General features: G+C 42.1%; 1 protein-coding gene across 4 annotated transcripts in view; it reads left to right on the top strand.

Annotated features, from left to right (window-relative positions):
• The window catches only part of dnah9 (dynein, axonemal, heavy chain 9), a 120,214-nt gene that overhangs the window by 91,215 nt on the left and 7,966 nt on the right, over positions 1 to 21,033 (top strand). For all 4 annotated transcript variants that reach the window (XM_046376223.1, XM_046376225.1, XM_046376227.1 and 1 more), the window contains 7 exons: positions 2,421 to 2,614; positions 3,841 to 3,989; positions 6,773 to 6,900; positions 11,543 to 11,770; positions 14,002 to 14,193; positions 14,344 to 14,535; positions 17,993 to 18,163. In XM_046376223.1, the coding sequence (XP_046232179.1) occupies positions 2,421 to 2,614; positions 3,841 to 3,989; positions 6,773 to 6,900; positions 11,543 to 11,770; positions 14,002 to 14,193; positions 14,344 to 14,535; positions 17,993 to 18,163 (1,254 nt within the window). The remainder of the gene's footprint in view (positions 1 to 2,420; positions 2,615 to 3,840; positions 3,990 to 6,772; positions 6,901 to 11,542; positions 11,771 to 14,001; positions 14,194 to 14,343; positions 14,536 to 17,992; positions 18,164 to 21,033) is intronic.

Genomic DNA, 21,033 nt, shown 5'->3' with positions numbered 1-21,033 from the left:
AATTCTTGTGTGCGTGGTCAAATCAGAAATAGTTGATGCCAAATGCTTGATGGAGTGTGCAGCTGTGGCTGGCACCAGGGCCAAAACCATTAATGAGTTAATTGAGTAGTCAGTCAACAGGAAATTAGGCTTCGAAACCTTTCGATAATTGACTTAATTTGTCAGTGAAAAAAGCAAACATTAATTGAGTGATATGAAGATTTGCTTTTTTTCTGTTTTAAATAATTGATTGTCTTTAGCTTTTGGGCTGTGTGTTTTCATTATTTGAAACTCTTTGGACCAAACGAGTTAAAAAAAAAAAAACCCTTCAGGGTTTATTCAAGAAACTTATTTGCACTAGCCACTCCTGTCTCATGAGTGACTGCCACCCACTCCTCCTTTGTCGAGCGGTTTACACTCCAGCAGAGCAGGGTTATATAAAATTGGATCTTGGGACAGAGCTAATATGATGGCTTTCAGGTCAGCACTCTCAATGGTTTGCAGTTAGTCAATGGCAAATTCCTGTGTCAGCACCGAAATTTATTTCAACAAGAATGCTCGACACAAGATGCATGTCACCCCTGCAAGTAAAATCCACTTAATGCTTCAAATGAATTCATTTATATCTGAAACTTCACTGTTATAAATGAACCGGAGGCTGCAGGCTAATTCAGGCAGTTAATCAGAGTGCCTACCAGCACCCAGCTGCACTTCCACTCTGCCGGGAGGAAGTTAGTATTGTCACTCCCAACTCTGTGCTGTGCTGAGCTTTTGCTACCTTTTGGGGAGTGATGAGGTCAGGGCTAAGATGCGAAATATGCTACATTCACACGATAGTCCAGTCTCTATGACTGATGTGACTGTAAACAATTTCATTAATAAAATATTCAGTAGGAAACTTTCTTATGCATAATCTATACGAAACTGCGATATAAAGTTGTTCATACCACCCAAAAATAGTTTCATAAAGACAGACCTCTACTTTTGAGATTCATAGAGATGTTTTTAAAAGATGCATGAAGATTGTTAAATGGTACATTAGCTCTATCTTTAGAATCCCATCCTTGATGCTCTTCAACGCTGAAATCTTGAAGACGAGTCTCCACTACTAAAACATTTAATTGACTCTTATGTCTTTCCAAACCGAGTTTCCCTCCAGCATGTCATGAATGAGAGGCGTGACTGAAATTCACAATTTCCCTCAAGTTATTTGAGCACTTAGCTGCTTTCCTAGCTGCTGTCTGGAGTTGCTTCCCGTGATGCAATTTGTGCAGCCCAGTCTCCCAGCAACAACTTTGCTTTAAACGCACTTAATGGGCAGCATGACAGTATGTGATTCGTCAAGGCCCAGCTTAGTTCTGTGACCCCGGTACATTTTAACACCGACAGGACACTAGAACAGACTCTGCATGCCCGTAGTTCCTGTTGAAGAATAGACGTCTGCAGATGCAGCCCTGTGGATGTCAAGCAGCAGTGGTTCCCTCTCTTGTCAGATCAGTTTAGCAGCAAACTAAACCCTAACGGCAGCGTGTTTTTTTTAGCCTCTCGTGCTCATGAATTTTTCAATCTGTACCGCCTAGAATATTAACTTAACCTAAACCCCTCCGAGGATTTGGAGATGGCCTTTCCCCAACTGCACTCAGCCTACGGTGGTTGTTTAAGGCCCTGCTAATCAAATTCAATCACTCGATTTTCTTATCACAGTTGGAAACATAATCAGTTGGAAAGCTTTAAAGGAGGATAAGATCCTCTGATTGTTTGGCCCTCTTGATGATATTAGCGGAGTGGGAGTCCCATGAGACCCAGTGTATTCTCCCCTCACTGGGTTTGAGAGGTTGCCAACCGCCTGTGGTAATTAAACAAACTGAGTTGAAGTGTGTGCTCGGCCACTTTGTTTCGCTCCGCTTTTACCACCTCAAGCCTGTCGAGGAGAGACTGTAGGGTCCTTGTGCACTTTGTGTCCGCTGTGGGAAAGTTTCAGCACCCCACTCATAGTGTAAACAGTACAGGAGACAGCATATACACTGTATGTGTGTGTGTGTGCGTCAGGGCGTACACCTGCTCGAGCCTGCAGTGCGTGACAGATAAGGTGTCTGTCGGCTGGGGCATCACATCAGGCCCTTACTGCTTCTGCAGCAGATGCATATTCAGCCCCCCCCCGTCCTGTTTATGAAAGGGATCGTGTCTGCTCAGCATTTCTGTTTGAATAAGTATTATTTATGTAGACGTGAGAGATAAGCACTCCTTTCTTTTTCTTTTTTTTTTGTCTCTTCCACCAACTTTTGCAGACAAAGTTAGTCCTTTTGCTGTGTATTGTGAAATGTTTCTGAAGTGGTCAGAAACTTGGTGTGCATCACCGATCACAGAGTAGCAGCAGTTTTCAATTTTTCTGTATGAATTGTTTTTGGTTTTTTTTGTTTTTTTCCCCCACCCACCACTAGTCCCTGTGCTCCATGGATGAGTTTAGGAACCTGGACCGAGACATTGAGGGATCAGCCAAACGCTGGAAGAAGTTTGTGGAGTCCGAGTGTCCAGAAAAAGAGAAATTCCCACAGGAATGGAAGAACAAAAGCTCACTCCAGAGACTGTGCATGATGAGGGCCCTGAGGCCTGACCGCATGACGTACGCTGTCAGGTGAGAAGTGCAGTCATCGCTTGCCCTTTGCTCTGTGATCTGTGAAGGATCTCACTGACCTGTGCTGTTTGGTGAAAGGCTAAAGGTTAAACATCTTAACCTCTGGCTTATAGTTTGAGTTGACAGGGCAGCTGTGCTCACTGCTGCTATGTTTGTCTGGTGCTGAGAAGCATTTACACAGCTCTGCAGGTCCAATCAATGAGCCTCATTATGAAACAGGTCTGTAGAAAAAGCCCTCAACCTGTGTCTGGGAATGTCATCCTATCAAACTTGGATGTCTTTTCCACCTTGTATTAACATGCTGTCTCTACAAAAAGAGACAAACTACTATATATATATATATTATATATTCTGACTTCCTGATGAACATAGTGGAGCATTTAGAAGTTAAGAGCCAGATATCTTCCCCTGGGAGATCCTGGGAGGTAGGACAGACCAAGGGAAAAGCTGGGTAATTATTGGACTTATGGGTGGGTTATCCTAGAAAAGAGCTGGTTTATGCAACATGTTGACCAAACAGTCACATCCAGTGCATTAGTTGCGAACGTATAAGAAATACATACATGCCTGTTAAAGCCCAGTTTGGACTGTTGGAGCCGATACTGATACAAAGGCTGATATTCTTTATACATATTACAAGTGCAAGAACATATCTATACTCTTGAGCATTGCAATATTATATTTTGTGATCATTTATCTAAACACTGTATTAAATTTTAATTAAGAGTTTACATGCAAAGGTTTGAGACAGTGGTTCATTGAGGAAGATTCTTGCCAATAAGGAGCCCTACTATATGTATATAAACATATGTATGGCACCATTTATAAATTAGCATGTGTAAAAAGTGTTTCTTTCATTCTAAACTTTAAAATGAACAAAAAAAGTCATACCAGCAAAATATTAGACAACGTATATGCCAATATATATTGATATATCGGTAAAAAGCCAGTATCAGCTGATAATATCAGTGCTAATATATCGGTCGGACTCTTGTGTCAGTTTGTTTTGGAGTGAAACTGTTCACTCTTACTGACTGTCGGAACAACATTAAGAAAATCATTATGTTTTAAAGGCTGAAAAAATTAATCCATGGAGGGTGAACAGAGCCAATTTATTTATGTCAATTTAATATTTTGTTCTATAAGCAGCTCTTCAAGTTATTCAGCTTGTCGGTGAGAGATAATAAAAAATTGCTGAAGAGAACTGAGTCATATTCTCCCCACAGAGACTTTGTGGAGGAGAAGCTGGGGAGCAAGTACGTGATTGGCAGATCACTGGACTTCGCCGTCTCCTTTGAAGAGTCGGGCCCAGCAACGCCCATGTTCTTCATCCTCTCTCCTGGAGTTGACCCTTTGAAGGATGTGGAGAAGCACGGTAATGCTCTTGCTTGTTTCATCTTTAGTAAAACTGTAAAACTCAACCTCCGACTTTGTTCTGGACTTTTATCAGAGCATTCATATTGCAAGTGTATCTTTCATTTCTTTGTCAGGGCAACATACAGGATTTTCATGGGATAGCCTATTGAAGTCTAGTGTAGGCATACCTGCATTCGTGATTTCCTCTGTGACTCCTACTGCATAGGATTACCAGTCAGAACAGCAGTCATACCAACACATCTGCTATCTTTCTCTGCTGATATCAGACATCACTGCCAATGCACAACAGGCTCTGGGTAGATTGAAGGGATTATAGTAAAGGTCATGAATATATGAAATGACTCCACTGGTGTATTAGGGGCAACAGAAAGTAAATGTCATTGGTTTTAGACTTACTTTACGTTCCTGTATGAATAATGTGGGTGACAGCGGGATGCGCTGTTTTGATTTTTGACCACAAATGTGCCAAAAGTCGAAGCTTTTGTACTGACCTGGAACGTGGCACCATCACAGCCTGACACTTTTGAATCTGCTGCCAAATAATTCAGTCTGTGTGGTATTTGAAGTCAGCGCTATGAAATATTCAGATTACAGGGATTATAACAGTTTACTTGACCTAAGAGATTGTCTCAGTCTTTCTATTGTGAATGTCTGAAGACAATTTCAGGAGAGTTGATTCACTGATCATTGAATTGATTCATCATCATTTATAGTTTATGTCTGATCTGACTTTTGCGGATTTCTTTGTCTGCTTGAAAGTTCCTGTTGTGGAAACTAATCCAGATCACATTCATTTCAACATGACACTCACATACAGCTGCTGTAGTATTTGTGAGTATTTTAGATGCTTTATTTATTTATTTTGAGACTTGGATCCCAGGCAGCAGCAGGTGGTTAAATCAGCCGTAAAGCTGCCATAGACAGACCTTTGGCCCTATGTGAAATCCACCATCATCTCCTAATGTGATAAGAGGCAGCACTCCAACTGGAACTGCCTGTAAGGAGTGTGATTATTGATTATCAACACCCTCACTCTGAGCGTACTCAATCACATCAAAGCTAAAAGTAACCAGTCGCTGCCGCTGTAGAGAAAGCATGGTGTTGATGAGGAGCAGCAGCCACATTACACTGAATCACAAAGAGGTGCCTTTTCATTATAGCTGTGACTATTGGGTTTCTTATTGGTATTAGGCTTCAATTAGATTTTCATTAGATAGGTGATGTGATTTTGTATGCTCTGCAGGGGACTAATATCCCTGAGACAAAACCTCACTATCTGCATGGTTTCAGGTTGGACTTTTTATGAAACAGACCACAAAAGTTTTATCATTTGAACTGATTAAGACCCTAAATGTATACTGTGAATGGGAACTGCTTACTTTTGTTTATTTAGTGGGAGTTCGATGGGAAGATAGGTAGTGTTATTTTGATCAGTTTAAAAGTTTAAGTAAAAAAAAAAAGAAAAGTAGAATTTAATATATTTCTGCATAAAAATTACTCAAAACATCAGCGGATCACACAAGTCCTGAAAGTAGACAAAGAGAACCCAGTCGAACAAATGAGACAGAAATATTATACCAAATGTTATACTGTATTATGCTACTTATTTATTCAGGAAAATGATCCAATATTACATATCTGTGAGTTGCAAAAGTATGTGACCTTCTAGGATTAGCAGTTAATTTGAAGGCCAAATTTGAGTCCATCTGTTCAGAGATGTGTCCAATCAATGTAATGAGAGTTACAATACCATCTCTGAAGAGTTTGGACTCCACAAATTCTCAGTCAGACAAATTGTGCACAAATGGAGGAGATTCAAGACCACCAGTATTGGTTTACCAACAAAGATCACTCCAAAAGCCACACTTGTAATAGTCTGAGAGATCACAAAGGAACCCAGGGTAACTGTCAATCAACTTAAGGCCTGTCTCACATTGGCTAATGCTGATATTCATGAACCCACCATTAGGAGAATATTGAGCAAGCATGGTGTGCAGGGCGGAATGACAAGGAGAAAGCCACTTCTCTCCGAAAATAACATTTCTGCCTGTATGCGTTTTGCTGAACATCATGTGGACAAGCCAGAGGACACTTGGGAAAATGTGTTGTGGATGGATGAGACCAAAATAGAGTTGTTTGGTTTAAATGAGAGGCATCATGTTTGAAGGAAACAAAAAAAACCAAAACACTGCATTCCAGCATCAGAACCTCATACCGTCCGTTGGGTGGATGGGTTGGTAGTATCCTTGTTTGGTACTGTTTTGCTGCATCTGGGCCAGGATGGCTTGCCGTCATTGATGGAACATCCATCCATCCATCCATTTTCTATACCGCTTCTCTGTCAGGGTCGCAGGGGAGCTGGAGCCTATCCCAACTGACTACGGGCGAGATGCGGGGTTCACCCTGGACTGGTCGCCAGTCAATCGCAGGGCCAACACACAAAGACAGACAACCACACACTCTCACACTCACGCGTAGGGACAATGTGGAGTAGCCAATTAACCTAATGTGCATGTTTTTGGTATTGTGGGAGGAAGCCGGAGTACCCAGCGACAGCGCTAACCACTGCACCATCGTGCCGCCCATTGATGGAACAATGATTATAAAGACATTCATTATATCAGTGAATTCTAAAGGAAAATGTCAGGACAACAGTCTGTGAGCTGAAACTCAGGAGATACTGGATCATGTAGCGAGACCGCTACCTCAAACACGCAAGTTTGAAGAGTTCAGTCGTGTCATGTGGGTATTTATGTTTGAAATGTTACTTATGTCTTTCAGGGAAGAAGCTGGGTTACACATTCGACAACAAGAACTTCCACAATGTTTCCCTGGGTCAGGGTCAGGAGGTTGTAGCTGAACAAGCCCTCGATTTGGCAGCTAAGAACGGCCACTGGGTCATATTGCAGGTACAGTACAAGCATACACATACAGTACAGGCACAGTCAGAAACATCTGACTGTGGTATCAAATGTAATGTAAAATAAACACTGCTGTGTGTTTTACACTCACCGCATGACATTACCTTTCACACAGAGCCCACACACCACCTAATTTGTTTTCATGAGAACACTGAGACAGTTATATTGAGTAGATCCAATTATAGTTCAGTGTATTTGAACATGTATATGAAAGAGATAAACCGACACTTCAATATGATTGTTACAACATTCTTTTTCTCCGTGTATTACAGTAACCTCGTCCTCTTCACACAAAACATATATTAAAAATATTTTGCAAAGTGTTCATGTTTATATATATATTCTTTTTTTTTTTCAGGGATTTTTTTTAATTCAGGAGCTGTTTTAGGTGACATTTCCTTTATCTGTGCATGTTGTGAATGAGGTGTACTATCACATTGTTTTTCATCACACACGCAAAGGGATGTTTGCTTTCCTCCCAGGTTTGTCTGCATGGAAAATTTAATTTTCTGTGGAAATTTCCAAACTGAAAGAGCTGCTGCATTATACAGTACAATATCTTCAGCCGCGGTGTCTGTTCTCCTCTTATCTGGAGGGCAAGGCTGGCGTTTGCATTTTAAGTGGAAACCTTGGTGGAATTCTAATGGGAAGTATCGACAGATATGAGCCGCAGACCGGGCACTGCGGGACACCCTTTGCTTTTAATTCACACAGCTGGTAAAAGTTTTTTTTTTTTTTCTTAAAAAAAAAAAAGGAAAAGATTGGGACGCCATCACTCTTTGTTCCAAACCCAGGATAGCAAAGACAAGCAGTTGTTTAATTACCTTTGCATAAGAATCTCAATCGATAGGCTTAAAAAGGCCTTGTCCCCCTGGCAACAAACCTCCCACTCGCTTTATCATCGGCTGTCTGTTTGTCTACCCGTTGAGAGCCACCCCTGTGGCACCGAGGAAAACAGAGGGGAGGTATCATATTCTAGTCTCTCTCCTGTTTCTACCCTCAGTTTCTTCTCCTGATATTATGTTCTATCCTCTCGCTTCTGTTCCTCCTCCCACCCTTTCATTGCACCGCATAACATTCATACTTTGGTCTTATCATTTTCTCACACCACATCGACTCTCTTATCAGTCCTCGCGTCCTCCCACCTTTCCGACAAATGTGCTATCTCTCCCTCCCCTCCTCACCTTCTCATCTCAGCTATCCACCTACCTATCCAAACTCCCGTCTCGTTTCACACTGCACCTTTACCCTCCCTGCCGCCAGGCCCGGCTCCATCAGCGGAGGGCCGGGTCAATGGCAGGTTCCCCTTCGCTGACGGGTAATTATACTGCAGAACAGTAGCTCCTGCTCAGATGGGCCAGGGAGACAGAGATGCAGAAACTTTGAAAGCACCCCATTGGGAGGGGAGGAGTGGGGGAGATGGAGAGGCAATCAATCGGGCAGATTGGAGTTGAATATCCCACATCAGCCAGGCAGTGGGAATCGAGTGGCCCAAACTCGCCATCCTCTTTGCACATTTACTGCTAAAGCCACCCCATTTGCAGTCGGCAGCAGAAAGAGGTGCAGAAATGAGAGAAAGCAGGGGAGACAGTTTGATAAAAAGACTCCCTCCATGTCCTCTCTTGTCTCTCTTTACTTTGTAAGGAAGAAGAAGAGATAGCTTTGGTAGTTGTTTGAAACTTAAATGATTCAAAAATTCCCCTTTTTCCAATCAATTTACTCTGAGGGTTGGACAAGATTAGTATTAACTATTAATGTATCTAAAAATGACCCTTTGTAACCTACAAGCATGGCAAGGAATAAATTGAGATACTTGAGATACGCTGAGAATATCAATATTGTGGCCCTGTTATATGATTAATGTGAGGTGAACAATCTTGAATTTTATACTCTTTTCAATAGATTCTCAATTTTTTTCCTCACTATTAATTCCACTTTTATAGGTCAGTCTTTTACTGATATCTAAATTTTGTCAGGATAACGTGATAGCAGAGTTATATTAACTCAGAGACACGTCTCTCTAGTGTCTCTTGTGCCTTAAGAACCTGCAACCGGATCCTACTCATCCTACTCAAATAATTCATGCATTTGCCTTGTGATTAGGATCTGCTCCAACATTTAACGGCTTCTTCCACGTCCCATACTGCACCCTTCCATTGGGTTTCATGAAAATTGAATCAGTGATTTTAGTCAGCCCTTTTAATGATGTTCAACTCAGGGAACTCCCAAATACAGATGTAAAATACAGCTGAGGCCAAGAAATGTAACACCCAGCTCACTAATGGTTAAAACTATAAACCATCACGTAATGTTACCAACAAAAACGAGACGCACTACAAACGCAAGCAAAAGGCTTTTCAGTATAACAGTAACATAACGCTGTTCCTGACTACCATCGCGTCATGCTCATCGCGCGTTTGCCGTGTTAGCGACGAAGGCAGCCAGCTTTCGTTCAGGCAGTACAGTAAGCAGGTCAGAGCCGATCGAGGTGCGGTGGCGCTTCGAGTCCTCCGACTGTCGACTTCACGCTTCACGTTGCAACCCACCTGGTGAGATGCAGCGCTGCAAAACAAATAAACGGCGCCAAAATATTTTACTCTGTTGTGACATCTGTTGCTCATTTGTTGTCCTGGTGCTTCACCACCAAAAGTTTTAATTTCATTCATGCTATAGAAGAGCTTCAGACGCCTGTCACAATTGAGGCAGAAAACTTTTCCTGGACACCTTGGTTATCTATTTATTTATTTAGTATTTTTCATATCAGTCTCCTGCATTGATGGCCTGCTCTGTGTTTTTTTAGCTATTTTTTGTCAAACATAATGACAGATGAACCCTAGTAAGCTTTTTTTTTTTTTTCCGTTGTGACCACAATCAAATCTAATTTATATTTCATGTATTCCCACTCTGACCTCCTCAACGCTGAAACTGTATCCTGCATATTTGTGAAATTTACCCACACCATTTTTAAATTTAGCCGCAGCAGTCTGTCATGCTGTCAAGTGCCTGCAGTGTGTCGGCAGTCCTGTTTGTCCCTCGGTTCTGTTAACTGTGTTCCTGCGTCAGTCTGGAGTCTGACTGCGTGTGCGCTGCGGGGCCGCCTCCTCAGTGCTGGAGCCCAGCTGTGCGGCTGTCCACGCCGCTACTCCTTGACGAATGTGTTTTTTGCGTGTGTGAAGGAGAAACGATTGCGTGCGTGCATCCTGCTTTGTGTTTGTATTTGCACGAGCTGGCACGCGCGTGTGTGCGTGACAGGCGGTTCGATGTGTCATTGTGCTTTCCCTCAGGTTGTGTTTGATAGCAATGCATCAAAGACCTCGCCAGTGGTGTCTTCTAATGGGTTTTAGATTCAACTTTTATATTATTATTATGTAAATAGGTGACTCTTTGATGTAGTATCAGCGCAGTCATCACAGGGGCTGCAAGGCCCTTATCAAGAAGACGTTGAGGGAACAAAAAAAAATGTTGCACCTGAAAGTTAATTATAAAGCCATAAAATAGTGGCTGCTCCTCTGTCTTGTTTGTTTGTCTGTCGGCCTGCCAGTCCGTCTTTCTCTCCCTCCGCTCCTCCCCCCTCTTCTCCCCCTGCAGCCAGAGGATGAATGGTTTCATTACAGGGACAAGTTGTGAGGCAGTCCCTCACTTCTCCTGTTGGCTCTCTTTATTGCCAAACTATTTACATGCCAAGAGGAAGGGTTGTACTCCGGTTTGATGGAAAAAGCGCTTGAATTTAGACTTTTAATTTGTATACCATTCATTACTCTCTAAGGCATTGGGAGGCAAACTAACTTATCCCCTTCTCAGCATCAAGCTCCTTGCGGACTTCTCTCGAACAGAATGTAAAACTTTTTTCTCCTCTTTTGTTTTTAAACAGCTCGCCCCCAAAAAAATTGACGTTCCGCTCCTTGTCATGTCCCATCATTTGGAAAGAGGCCCAACTTCAGCCATCATAAGGAAGATTAAATGTGGAGAGCAAAGGGAAATGAGAAAGTAAAGAGGCTTATGAATTAATGACTGGAGTTATTAGTGCTGTAATTAGATTTAGGGAATGGGCAGTGCTGCATGGTGAGACGTGGGGGGGGGGGCTTGGCTGACTCCTTATCATTCACAGGATATCCTGTAAGTGTCAGGACAGTTGAGATGGAAAATTGAGCTCATCCATGCTTGTGTGATAGTACAAGTCAGCTCCGCTGCCCGCACCACACTGACAGATGAATATGCAGAAAAGTCAGGCTGAAGTTATGCTGGAGAACGGTCGCTTAATGTCAGCGACCTGGAAATGGGTTTCAAGTGCTATGTACCATTTAATTTGGTGCCACATCAAAGTCACAGTGAAGAGAGGAGAATATGCAACATTTTAATTGCTCCTTTTTGCTTGTTGTCATTACAAACATAAATTATACGGCCAATTCCGGCATCAAGTACCTTATTAAGCTATTATGTGTTATCCATTAAAGCCCAGACTTAAGCAGATATCCAACAGCAAAAACATCATCTGGGTGTAGATAAGGCTCTCTGCCCTCACAGGGGAGAATTAATTTTGCCTAACAACTTGTCCCCAAGCAATAACACGCAGTTCTCCTTCTTAACCTTCTGCTTGCTGATCTCGTTTCCTGTTCCTCTCCCCACACAGAACATCCACTTGGTGGCTCGCTGGCTGGGTACTTTAGAGAAACGTCTGGAGCAGCATGCAGAGGGAAGCCACGAGAACTTCAGGGTGTTTGTCAGTGCTGAGCCCTCCTCCACACCTGAGGGCCACATCATCCCACAGGGCATCCTCGAGAACTCCATCAAGATCACCAACGAACCTCCTACTGGCATGCACGCAAACCTGCACAAGGCCCTGGACAACTTCAACCAGGTAAATACATCCACGGGTGTGAAGTCATTCCTGGAGGTCATCTGATATTAATAGAAACTCTTCGATGATGGAAAACAACTAAAAACTTTTATTTGTGTACAGTCTTGATGTACCAGTTTCAGAGGCAGAAAAGAGGTGAAGGGAAGAATGATGTAATCTATCTTATAAACTAATTGCTAAGGTGCATTGCTTCATTAATGGCTGGGAGCTACTCTGCAATAGCTGGCTTAACTTTATATGATATACCTTATACTGGTTTAACCCCTACAACTTTACTGTTTGGGTTCACTCACACGCCTCATCAACCAGCAGTGGCAGACATCTTTTACACAGGAAAAAAAAAGTAGACTCACTGTACACTGCCAGCTTAGCATAAAACAGACAGACAAGTTAGCGTGTAAAAGTGTAAATAGGCACCTTAATAAGGTGATAACATGTTAGCGTTGCGCTTTTGGCCTCTTCTGCTGCCCTTGTGGCCAAAATAAAATCACCCGACTGTCATGGTATTTCATGCTGATATGTGCAACCTCCCTCTGAAGGACTCAAAAGATTTTTGTGTTTGCCATGAGTGGCAATTGAGACAAAACATGCCAATTTTCACTCCAGATTTCTCATCAAGTCATCGATTTACAGACATTTAGGAGCTCACAGCTGGCGAGAGTCACCTTTCACTCAACTTGTAATTGCCTCTGACCCACGGAGGACAGATGTGAATGTGGCACGTGCTGAAAAGTTTGTGTGGTTACATTCGGGAGGGAGACGGTGGTGTTCCGTGGGGACGGAGATCACTGCAACATCAATTTGCTACTTTTTTGTGTTTGTTATCGGAAAGTGGCCAGACAATATCATTCTCCTTGGCCATTCTACAGCCCCTGTTGTGAGAATGGATCAGCGTGCTGCTCTGGCCTCTCCCAGCTTTTCTCTACCTTATCAGTTCTCTTCTGTATCTAAGCCTTACCATTACCGCAGTGCTTTGCTGCCAATGCATCCTCCCCTGCACCATTACCTGAGTGGTCGGCTTCCTCCCTGTCTATTTCCACGATCCTTAGTTTGCCGATGTCTATCAGCCTGATAAGTGCAACGTGCTTGTGAGCTCTGCCTTACGCAGAAGCCACAGGGAGGTCCACTGAGGTAAGGATGAGGAGAATATTCCAGTCATCTGTACTCAGTGAAAGCTAATCAATGTTAGGCTAACTCCCTGTAATAGCCTACCCCACGTGGCTAAAGCCAGCACTAAGCCAGAGAAATGACAGTTTCTTTCCTCTTGACCTTTTCACTGGGAAATGCGCACAGCTCCATAGCCTATTTCCATTCCCAGAGGCTTGTAAGATGGTGTCTGGGTGGGCTGAAGTTAACTTGTGGCAGAACGGCTTAGGTTTTTACTAAGATAACACTTGTATAATGCTGTCGTACAATAAGCTGTTAAGGATTTGCACTTCCCTGTTTGCCAAAAGTGATCGATTCAGTTTATCATTCAGATTTCCCAGTTATTCACACTCACACATACCCTGGTGGACCTCTGTCTTTTCAGAGGTATTGGGGTGTGTTTTTCAGTGCATGTATATGTATGTGTGTGTATTTGTGTGTCTTTCTCTCTGCAATCTGCATGTGGTTTCTCTCAGTCCATGAATAGGGAGGCTATGCCTCTCTTTCAGCTGTGCTGAGCAGAGGAGTACCATGCAGAATATTAACTAAATCTGCGAAGGGGTGTGTGTACTCTGTGTGTGTGTGTGGGGTAGTCAGTCTTCACTGTACTTGTGTGCATTGTAGGAGCCAGCTCCCCAGGCACTGCACCAGGAGAAGTGAAGGGGCCTTCACCATGGCACTCACCATGACACATGCTGGAATAAAGAGAATTTAGCCTTCCTATTTCCATAGGGTTTATTGGCATGCTTATTTAACTGCCTCTCCCCCCCAGAGATTACAGTGCCATTTATGTCCAGTTTTTTCATATGCCGATACGGAATAATGAGCCCAGGAGACGGTTGGAGGCTGAAAGCGTCTGACAAGTTGTGACAATTAAAAGGGAATCTCATCTAGTCATCTCATTGTCTGTCTGTTAGTGCGCGGGGGACTTGACAAAATAATACAGATCACAGGGCTGCCTGCCACAACTTTTTACCTGTAACACACTGACATGGCTCTGTTAATGCAGCTGTACAGTTCAGGAAGTGTGTGTGTGTGTGTGTGTGTGTATGTGTGTGTTTTAAATCAGTCTCTCTGTTTTGCAGGACACATTGGAGATGTGTGCACGGGAGAATGAGTTCAAAAGCATTTTGTTTGCCCTGTGCTACTTCCATGCTGTGGTGGCGGAGAGGAGAAAGTTTGGTCCTCAGGGCTGGAACAGATCATACCCCTTTAACACTGGAGACCTCACCATTTCTATCAATGTCCTCTACAACTACCTGGAAGCCAATCCTAAGGTAGATGTGTTTCTGTTTTTCTTTTATTCTCGTGAAGAGGATTACAAAGACCACCCTTTGTAATCTTAATTGGAAATCTGAACAAATGTGACTCCAGCTAAACAACACAGGCCACCGTCTAGCAGCATCCCATCTGTCTCTAAATCCCAGGTGCCGTTTGATGACCTGCGCTACTTGTTCGGTGAGATCATGTACGGGGGTCACATCACGGACGACTGGGACCGCCGTCTGTGTCGGACCTACCTGGAGGAATATATCAAGCCCGAGATGATGGAGGGAGAGCTGTACCTAGCGCCTGGCTTCCCTCTGCCTGGAAACATGGACTACAATGGCTACCACCAGGTGAGGTGGACAAGATTCAGATCAGGTCCCTCTCCTTTAGATCACTTGAAAAGTAAACTGAAGTTATTTCAGCAGCAAAAGGGAAAAAAAACAGGTGAATTCAGGCAACAAATACATTGCACCTCATATTTATAATACAAGAGCATATCATGAGTACAGCAGAGGCAGTTTAGGTGTTTACCTAGGGCCACTAGGGGTCCACAAGGGGCTTCTGAGTGGCTTCCAGAAACCTAATGGTGGTTTAATATTGCTAAAATGGAATTGCTATAATTAAAAGTTTTTTACAGCGTGGAGTTCTACAGTTCAATGCTAAATCAATAACAATAAAACGCCTCCCATATGGGTCCCTTGAACATAACAGATTGTGGTTTGACTTGTATAAATATTTCTCTGAGGAGGAGCTGCTCTGTGGGTGGAAAGAGTTTTCCACTAAGTCTAACTGTCAAACTTGAATGCTAGTGAACTGAGATCACCAAGTCATCAGACAGGGAAAGCTGATAGTCATGAAAGTCTAAATGAATGGAACTACATGAGTCGTGGAACATACGAAACACTTACATGCACAACAAAATGGCGGACAGAATTCATTTTGTGCTACAGCAGATATGTACTTCCGTCTACCTCTATAGCTTAATTTTGAGGCGGGTGAACAGTTGAGCCCCACACGCCTCAGAGGGGAAAACAATTCATCGCTCTCCATCGACTTTGCTTGAAACAGAAAAACAGAAAAAGCTGCAGAGTTCTGAGATGCACTAGCAACAGGGTAGGAAACTGTGGACTAAATTTTTATAAGCTGTGAAAAACAGCCTTTAAGGAGCCAGAAGTGGATCCATACACTCAGTATGTCATTACGTGTGCGGCAAGAAGTACGTAAAAGTAAAAGTACGCAATGTGTTGAAGAGGGCTTCTAAATTCAGTATCAAATGCTTTAGTAATGGTTTGGTGTGGAGTAATTTGTTGAACTCATGTTATCTGACAGTTTGTCGCATCATAAGAAATCTCTGTGGTGTCATTTGCTAACCATCAGTTAGCTGAATCATTTTTTTCTGTATTTTAGCAGCTTTCTGGAGCTTATTGCAGCAAGTTGACCATGAGAAACCTAACATAAATTGGAATAAACAGCTGGTTGAAGGCAAAATGTGACAGTTGTGCCTGAGGGCAAGAGAGAGAGTACATAACTGCTAAAATGCCTGGATGGTTCTTTTCCTTTTCAGCCCGAAGGACCCGACATCCATGATTTCCAAAAACAATCTGAAATGTGGACTCATCAGACCACAGCACAGTTTTCCACTTTGTGTCAGTCCATCTCAGATGAGCTCTGGCCCAGAGAAGTTGGTGGTGTTTCTGGATGTTGTTCATATGTGGCTTTCAAGACTTCACTTATATTTGTAGATGCAGCGACAATCTGTGTTCACCAGCAGTGGATTTCTGAAATGTTCCCAAGACCCTGTAGTACTATCCATGATGCAATGTTAGTTTTTAACATGGTGCAGTGTGAAGGATAGAAGGCCACGGACATTTAATGTTTGGTTTTTGAGTTTGTCTGGATTCTTTGAATTGTTTAAGGACGTTAAATTGCAATTGTGCCTTGAGAAACATTCTTCTTCAACTGTCGGACTGTTTGCCCACACAGATGAACCTTAGCCCGTCCCTGCTTGTGAACGACTGAGGATGTTCCTTTCATATCTAATCATGATACTGTTACCTGTTACCAATGAACCTGTTCACCACTTGAATGTTCCAAACAGGAGTTTTTTTTTTTGGGTTGTACTTTGATGCATAAAGGGGCACACAACTTCCTGCGTTGAGATGGAACATTGGCAATGCAGGTGCAGAAACATTCAATACACACTACATGTTTGGATACTGGGTTGAGTCACTGTGTTAACCAAGTGTCCGACATCGTCTGTTAAATGAAGATACACGTATGAATTTGACTTTGCAACTTGTGTGCGGTGAGAGTGGGCTTCGTCTGCTGCGTGATCGGCATTAATGATGATAAGCCTTGCTTTGAGCCTTAGAGCATTTTATACTCAAGTCAAGACAGCCCCATGCGGTGCCGCTCTGCCTCACCTCTTCTGTCGTACATTTTTATTTAGGATTTAACACAAACCTTGATCGACAGGGTGATATCAGACACGCAATGGGTTGTTGTGTCAACTGCTGCAGCTCCCTATCAAGTAAATAAGTAAGGCCAAGCATGTTGTCCCTATTTCAGTTTGAGGTTTACATTGCTTGTTTTTGGAGTGGTTTTTTTTCTTTTGAAAAAACTTTCTTTTCTAAGAGCGGGAATCAATGTCAGCAGTGTCCCTTAAGGAAAACCGACAACTGCCAACATTTATATGAATAACAGTGGTTCAGAAAATGTGTTCTTTCCGACAGTCCAGATTTCCCCTATGAGGTCCTCAGGGAGGCAGAGGGAGTGGGGAGTGCGACTTGTATTTAATTTTCTCTCAGTCTGGGTGCTGCTCAGCGGGCACATCCTGACTGGTGCCGGTGGGAAGGGATGGAGCGTTTTACATTCAGCTGTCACCACATATCCAAGCTGAGGGTTGAGTGGTTGAGATTGGCCGAAGAACAGGGCCGGCGAAGGCCTTTGGGTCCCTGGGGTCCTCAGTCACTACCATCTGGAGCTAACAGTATATTTAGAGGGAAAGGGGTTGCCAAAAAAAAAGTAAGAATGAAGGAAGGTGACTCAGCAGTTTTACTCCTCTTTCGACAATAAACAGGTGTATGCAAGCAGAAAAAGTTAGCCAGCAAGTTCAGAGGAGATCAGACAAGCTGACTACAAAGTGTTTCTGTATTAAAGGCCAATATATTTTTCCATCAAAACTTTCATCAGGATATTATGATTAGAAGAGCTTTTTTATTTAATGTAAGTGCCCCCACAAAAAGCAGCCTTTTTCAGTTCCACTTTCATCTGCACTAACTTAAAAGCATATTGATATTCATTATGGACCAGCAGATGGAAAATGCTGCATTTCCGTCCCCTTGTTATGGTCATTAACAGTCTGTCAATTGATCCTGAGTGTTTGAATCTCACCCAGAAATATCTCATCATTTATATGCTTCCATTCTTGTCCTTTGTCAGCAGTACTTTAGAAGGAACACCTGAGAGAAGTAAAAGACTTTGGTACTTTTCTGGCAGGGAGTAATTGAGGTTGCCATTCTTTATGCTGTTAAATACAATGTATAAAATAGTATAAGGGTAAGTTAGGGCTAGTGCTTAGATATTGCCCTGTTCAGGTCAAAAACTTGTATTTAACTTATTTTAGTTTTCAGGAAGAAGATTTAAAAAAAAAAAAAAGGACAAGGAAATTGTTTTGCTCAGCTGAATTTCAACCTTTTATGAAATCCTGAACTTCATAAATCAGATATCCATAAATCTTGATTAAGATGACACAAGAATTCTGGACAGTTTTGACGTGAATTTTTCTTTTTTTTTTTTCTTCCCCAGTACATTGACGAGACCTTACCCGCAGAGTCGCCATACCTGTATGGCCTTCACCCCAACGCTGAGATCGGCTTCCTCACGCAAACCTCAGAGAAGCTTTTCCGCACTGTGCTGGAGATGCAGCCCAGGGATGGGGGAGTCGGTGAGGGTGGCGGGACGACACGTGATGAAAAAGTAAGGAAGATACAAAACATAGCTTGAAATATTGCTACTGAACAATTAATTAGCAGTCACAATATGCCTGATTAATTTTCTGTGGATGAACTAATAGAAAAATGGACTTTATCCGTGTGAAATATGTTCGATCAGGTTCTTATGGAACGGTTTGAACTGATTATTATTCTCAGATGCATCTGGGATGTTAGATTACTTTTTGATCTATTTTCTTCATACAGTTCTGGAATCTGAAAGCTGTTTCAGAAGCTTTTTAACACAACAAAAACAAATCTTGATTATACTTGCATCATTGGTTTAGACATAACTTATTCAAGGAATAAGTTATGTCTAGGAATAGGAATAAGGAATAAGGAATTTTTTGAGGGTGCCCTGTCATTGGGTTGTCCCTTATTTCCATCAAGACTTTGATGTGCTCCCAAAGAGTTCCGAAAGCAATGTGTTCACAGTTAACATTTTCCAATTTGCAGCTTTAGGGTTTGATTTTTTAAATCTTATCACACAGTGTCTTATAGTATCACATTTACTGTCGGTTAGAAATGCTGAGGTCCATGACTTACATGTGGCTTTTGCTTGGTTTAGTACAATGTAACTTATTTGTAATTTAATTTCATATAAAATGTGTGCCTAGAAGAAAAGGCAACAGGTCATGTTAAGTTTTGAAGTACATAGTGTCAAGTTTATTTTATTAACCAAATATGCCACTTGTGACTATTTTGTAGCCACCAAAAAGCCAAAATGTATCTGATGTATGAGTGTGATATTCATGCCTTAGCTTCTGTTTATTTATGGCTGCACATTCCCTGAACTAGAAACATTTGAGATGTTTTGCATCATGTTACACAAAGTTCCCAAGAATTCAGTTTGACATATTTGGTACGTTATGAAACTCAGGGGTCTTCTTTAGAATTTAAAATGAAGTTCTCTGCCGACGAACAATGTTTGGCTGCATAGCATGAATTTGTGATGACAGGCCCACTAGCAGGTCTGTGAGTAAGGGGTAAAAAGGTGACATTTAAAATCAAGTCATGATTCTGATGTGATTCTCGTCGTGAAAAGTCAAGCCCTCATACATGGGAGATATCCAGAGCAGATACACAAGCGTCTCACAAAGTTGACTGTCTCATTAAACTCTGGGCCAGAGCGCCAAATCTTAAACGCACAATGACAACAGGTGACATTTTCAGTAGCTGCTGCACACTGAATTGAAAATAAATTGCAGACCAACTGTTGGGAGGCCCCCGAAAGCACCGAGGGTGATTTTTACAGGGATGACATTTTCTGGTGCATTTTCTGGTTCAGTACTGCTCTGAAATGAAGCTTATTTGAGTGTAAAAGCTCAAGCAAATATTCTGTCAGAGAGTGTGCAGCCTTGCACACTCCCTCAGTGGAGCAAGTACCAATTTTTTAATATTATAAATAACAGTCCTGGTTCTCTGAGTGTTAGTTTTGTTAAAAAGTCATTTATGCTTACTCTTGCTTGAAATAAGCAACAAAATGTCATGTTGGAGATACAGGGAGGCCCAACAAACCCCCCAAAACCCTACCCACACTTTGCGACAGTGGCGAGGAAAAACTTCCTTTTAGAAGGCAGAAACCTTGGAGCAGACCCCGGCTCTAGGTGGGCGGCCATCCGCCTTGACGGGTTGGGTTGTGAGAGTGAAGGGGAGTGGTGCACAGACAGAGATGCATAGCAACAATGAAAATGACAGTATTGGAACAATAAAAGACTGCATTAACAATAATAATAATAGTAGTAGTAGTGCTGATAGTATAAATAATAATAATGTAGAAATATGACAGGTGGTAATAACAGTCATCGCTGTCGAGTAGAACCACAGCACGAGATCCGAACTGACTTGCTCTTAATTTAAAATAACTTGCTCTTTCAGTAGTCAGAAGTTTTTCAAAAATGGTGAATCACTGCCAACACAAGAGATCCGTGAGCATACAGTCAATAAATATGCACAAAAAAATATTACTCTTAGGTCCAGGTAAAACTCCAGTTTGGATAAGGATCTGAATTCAGTCCCTGTCAGACTTGTGTCTGCAAATTGACTTTGATGTTTCTTAAGCAGGATTACCATTTATACCAGGCCAACTTCTGTAAGTAAGGCAAATTCCAAGAAAATCTGGAATTTGATTAATTTCAAAGGGGGTTAAACAAATCTGACCTAAGTTAACATGAGCACCTTCAGTCTCGCCTGGTCCTAGTCCAGATAGCTTTCAGGCTTAGCTTTGTCTCAGACTTAACCAGTGTTACACTCAGTCTGACAGACTGTTCCTTTATACTGCTGCTGTATTGTGAGCATCAGTCAATTTGCTGCATTGCCCAGATTTAGTGCTAAACACCAGAGCTCAAACCAATTTTAGCTAACAGCTGTTCTGTTGTAACAAGAAACTTTTTTCATCATTTTCTCTCTTTAAATGTTGCTGATATAAAATTAGAGAAAACATAGACCCAGAATTCAGCAAGTGCCAGAGGAGCAGACTATTACTAGCTGTTTAAACAGCACCTCCACCATATGGAGGCTCTTAATGTTCTATGTACAAACAAAGCATCAAAATCCAACTGACTTCAACTTCTGGACCATATTAATGCTTACACATTATTATTCATTTTGTGGACTAATGGTAGAAATAACTTTCAGATTACTCATGTAGGCCATGAACCCATTATGTCAGTATTACAGTCCATGCCATGTCCAAGTCTGAGCTCACCACTGCTCTAAAATATGTTGCCAGAAGCTTTTGGGCAGTTTCATTCTTTCATTTGTCTGTAAGACATATTTAATATGTGCTGCTCTGTGGCTGTTTTATGTTTAAGTTTGTTTCCGTGTTTCAAAGTCATGAATGATTTGTTCAAAAAC

Source organism: Scatophagus argus, chromosome 21 (assembly GCF_020382885.2).
Source record: "Scatophagus argus isolate fScaArg1 chromosome 21, fScaArg1.pri, whole genome shotgun sequence".
NCBI lineage: Eukaryota > Metazoa > Chordata > Actinopteri > Scatophagidae > Scatophagus > Scatophagus argus.
The sequence above is the reverse complement of the archived record's forward strand: the minus strand, read 5'-3'. Positions and strand labels throughout refer to the sequence as shown.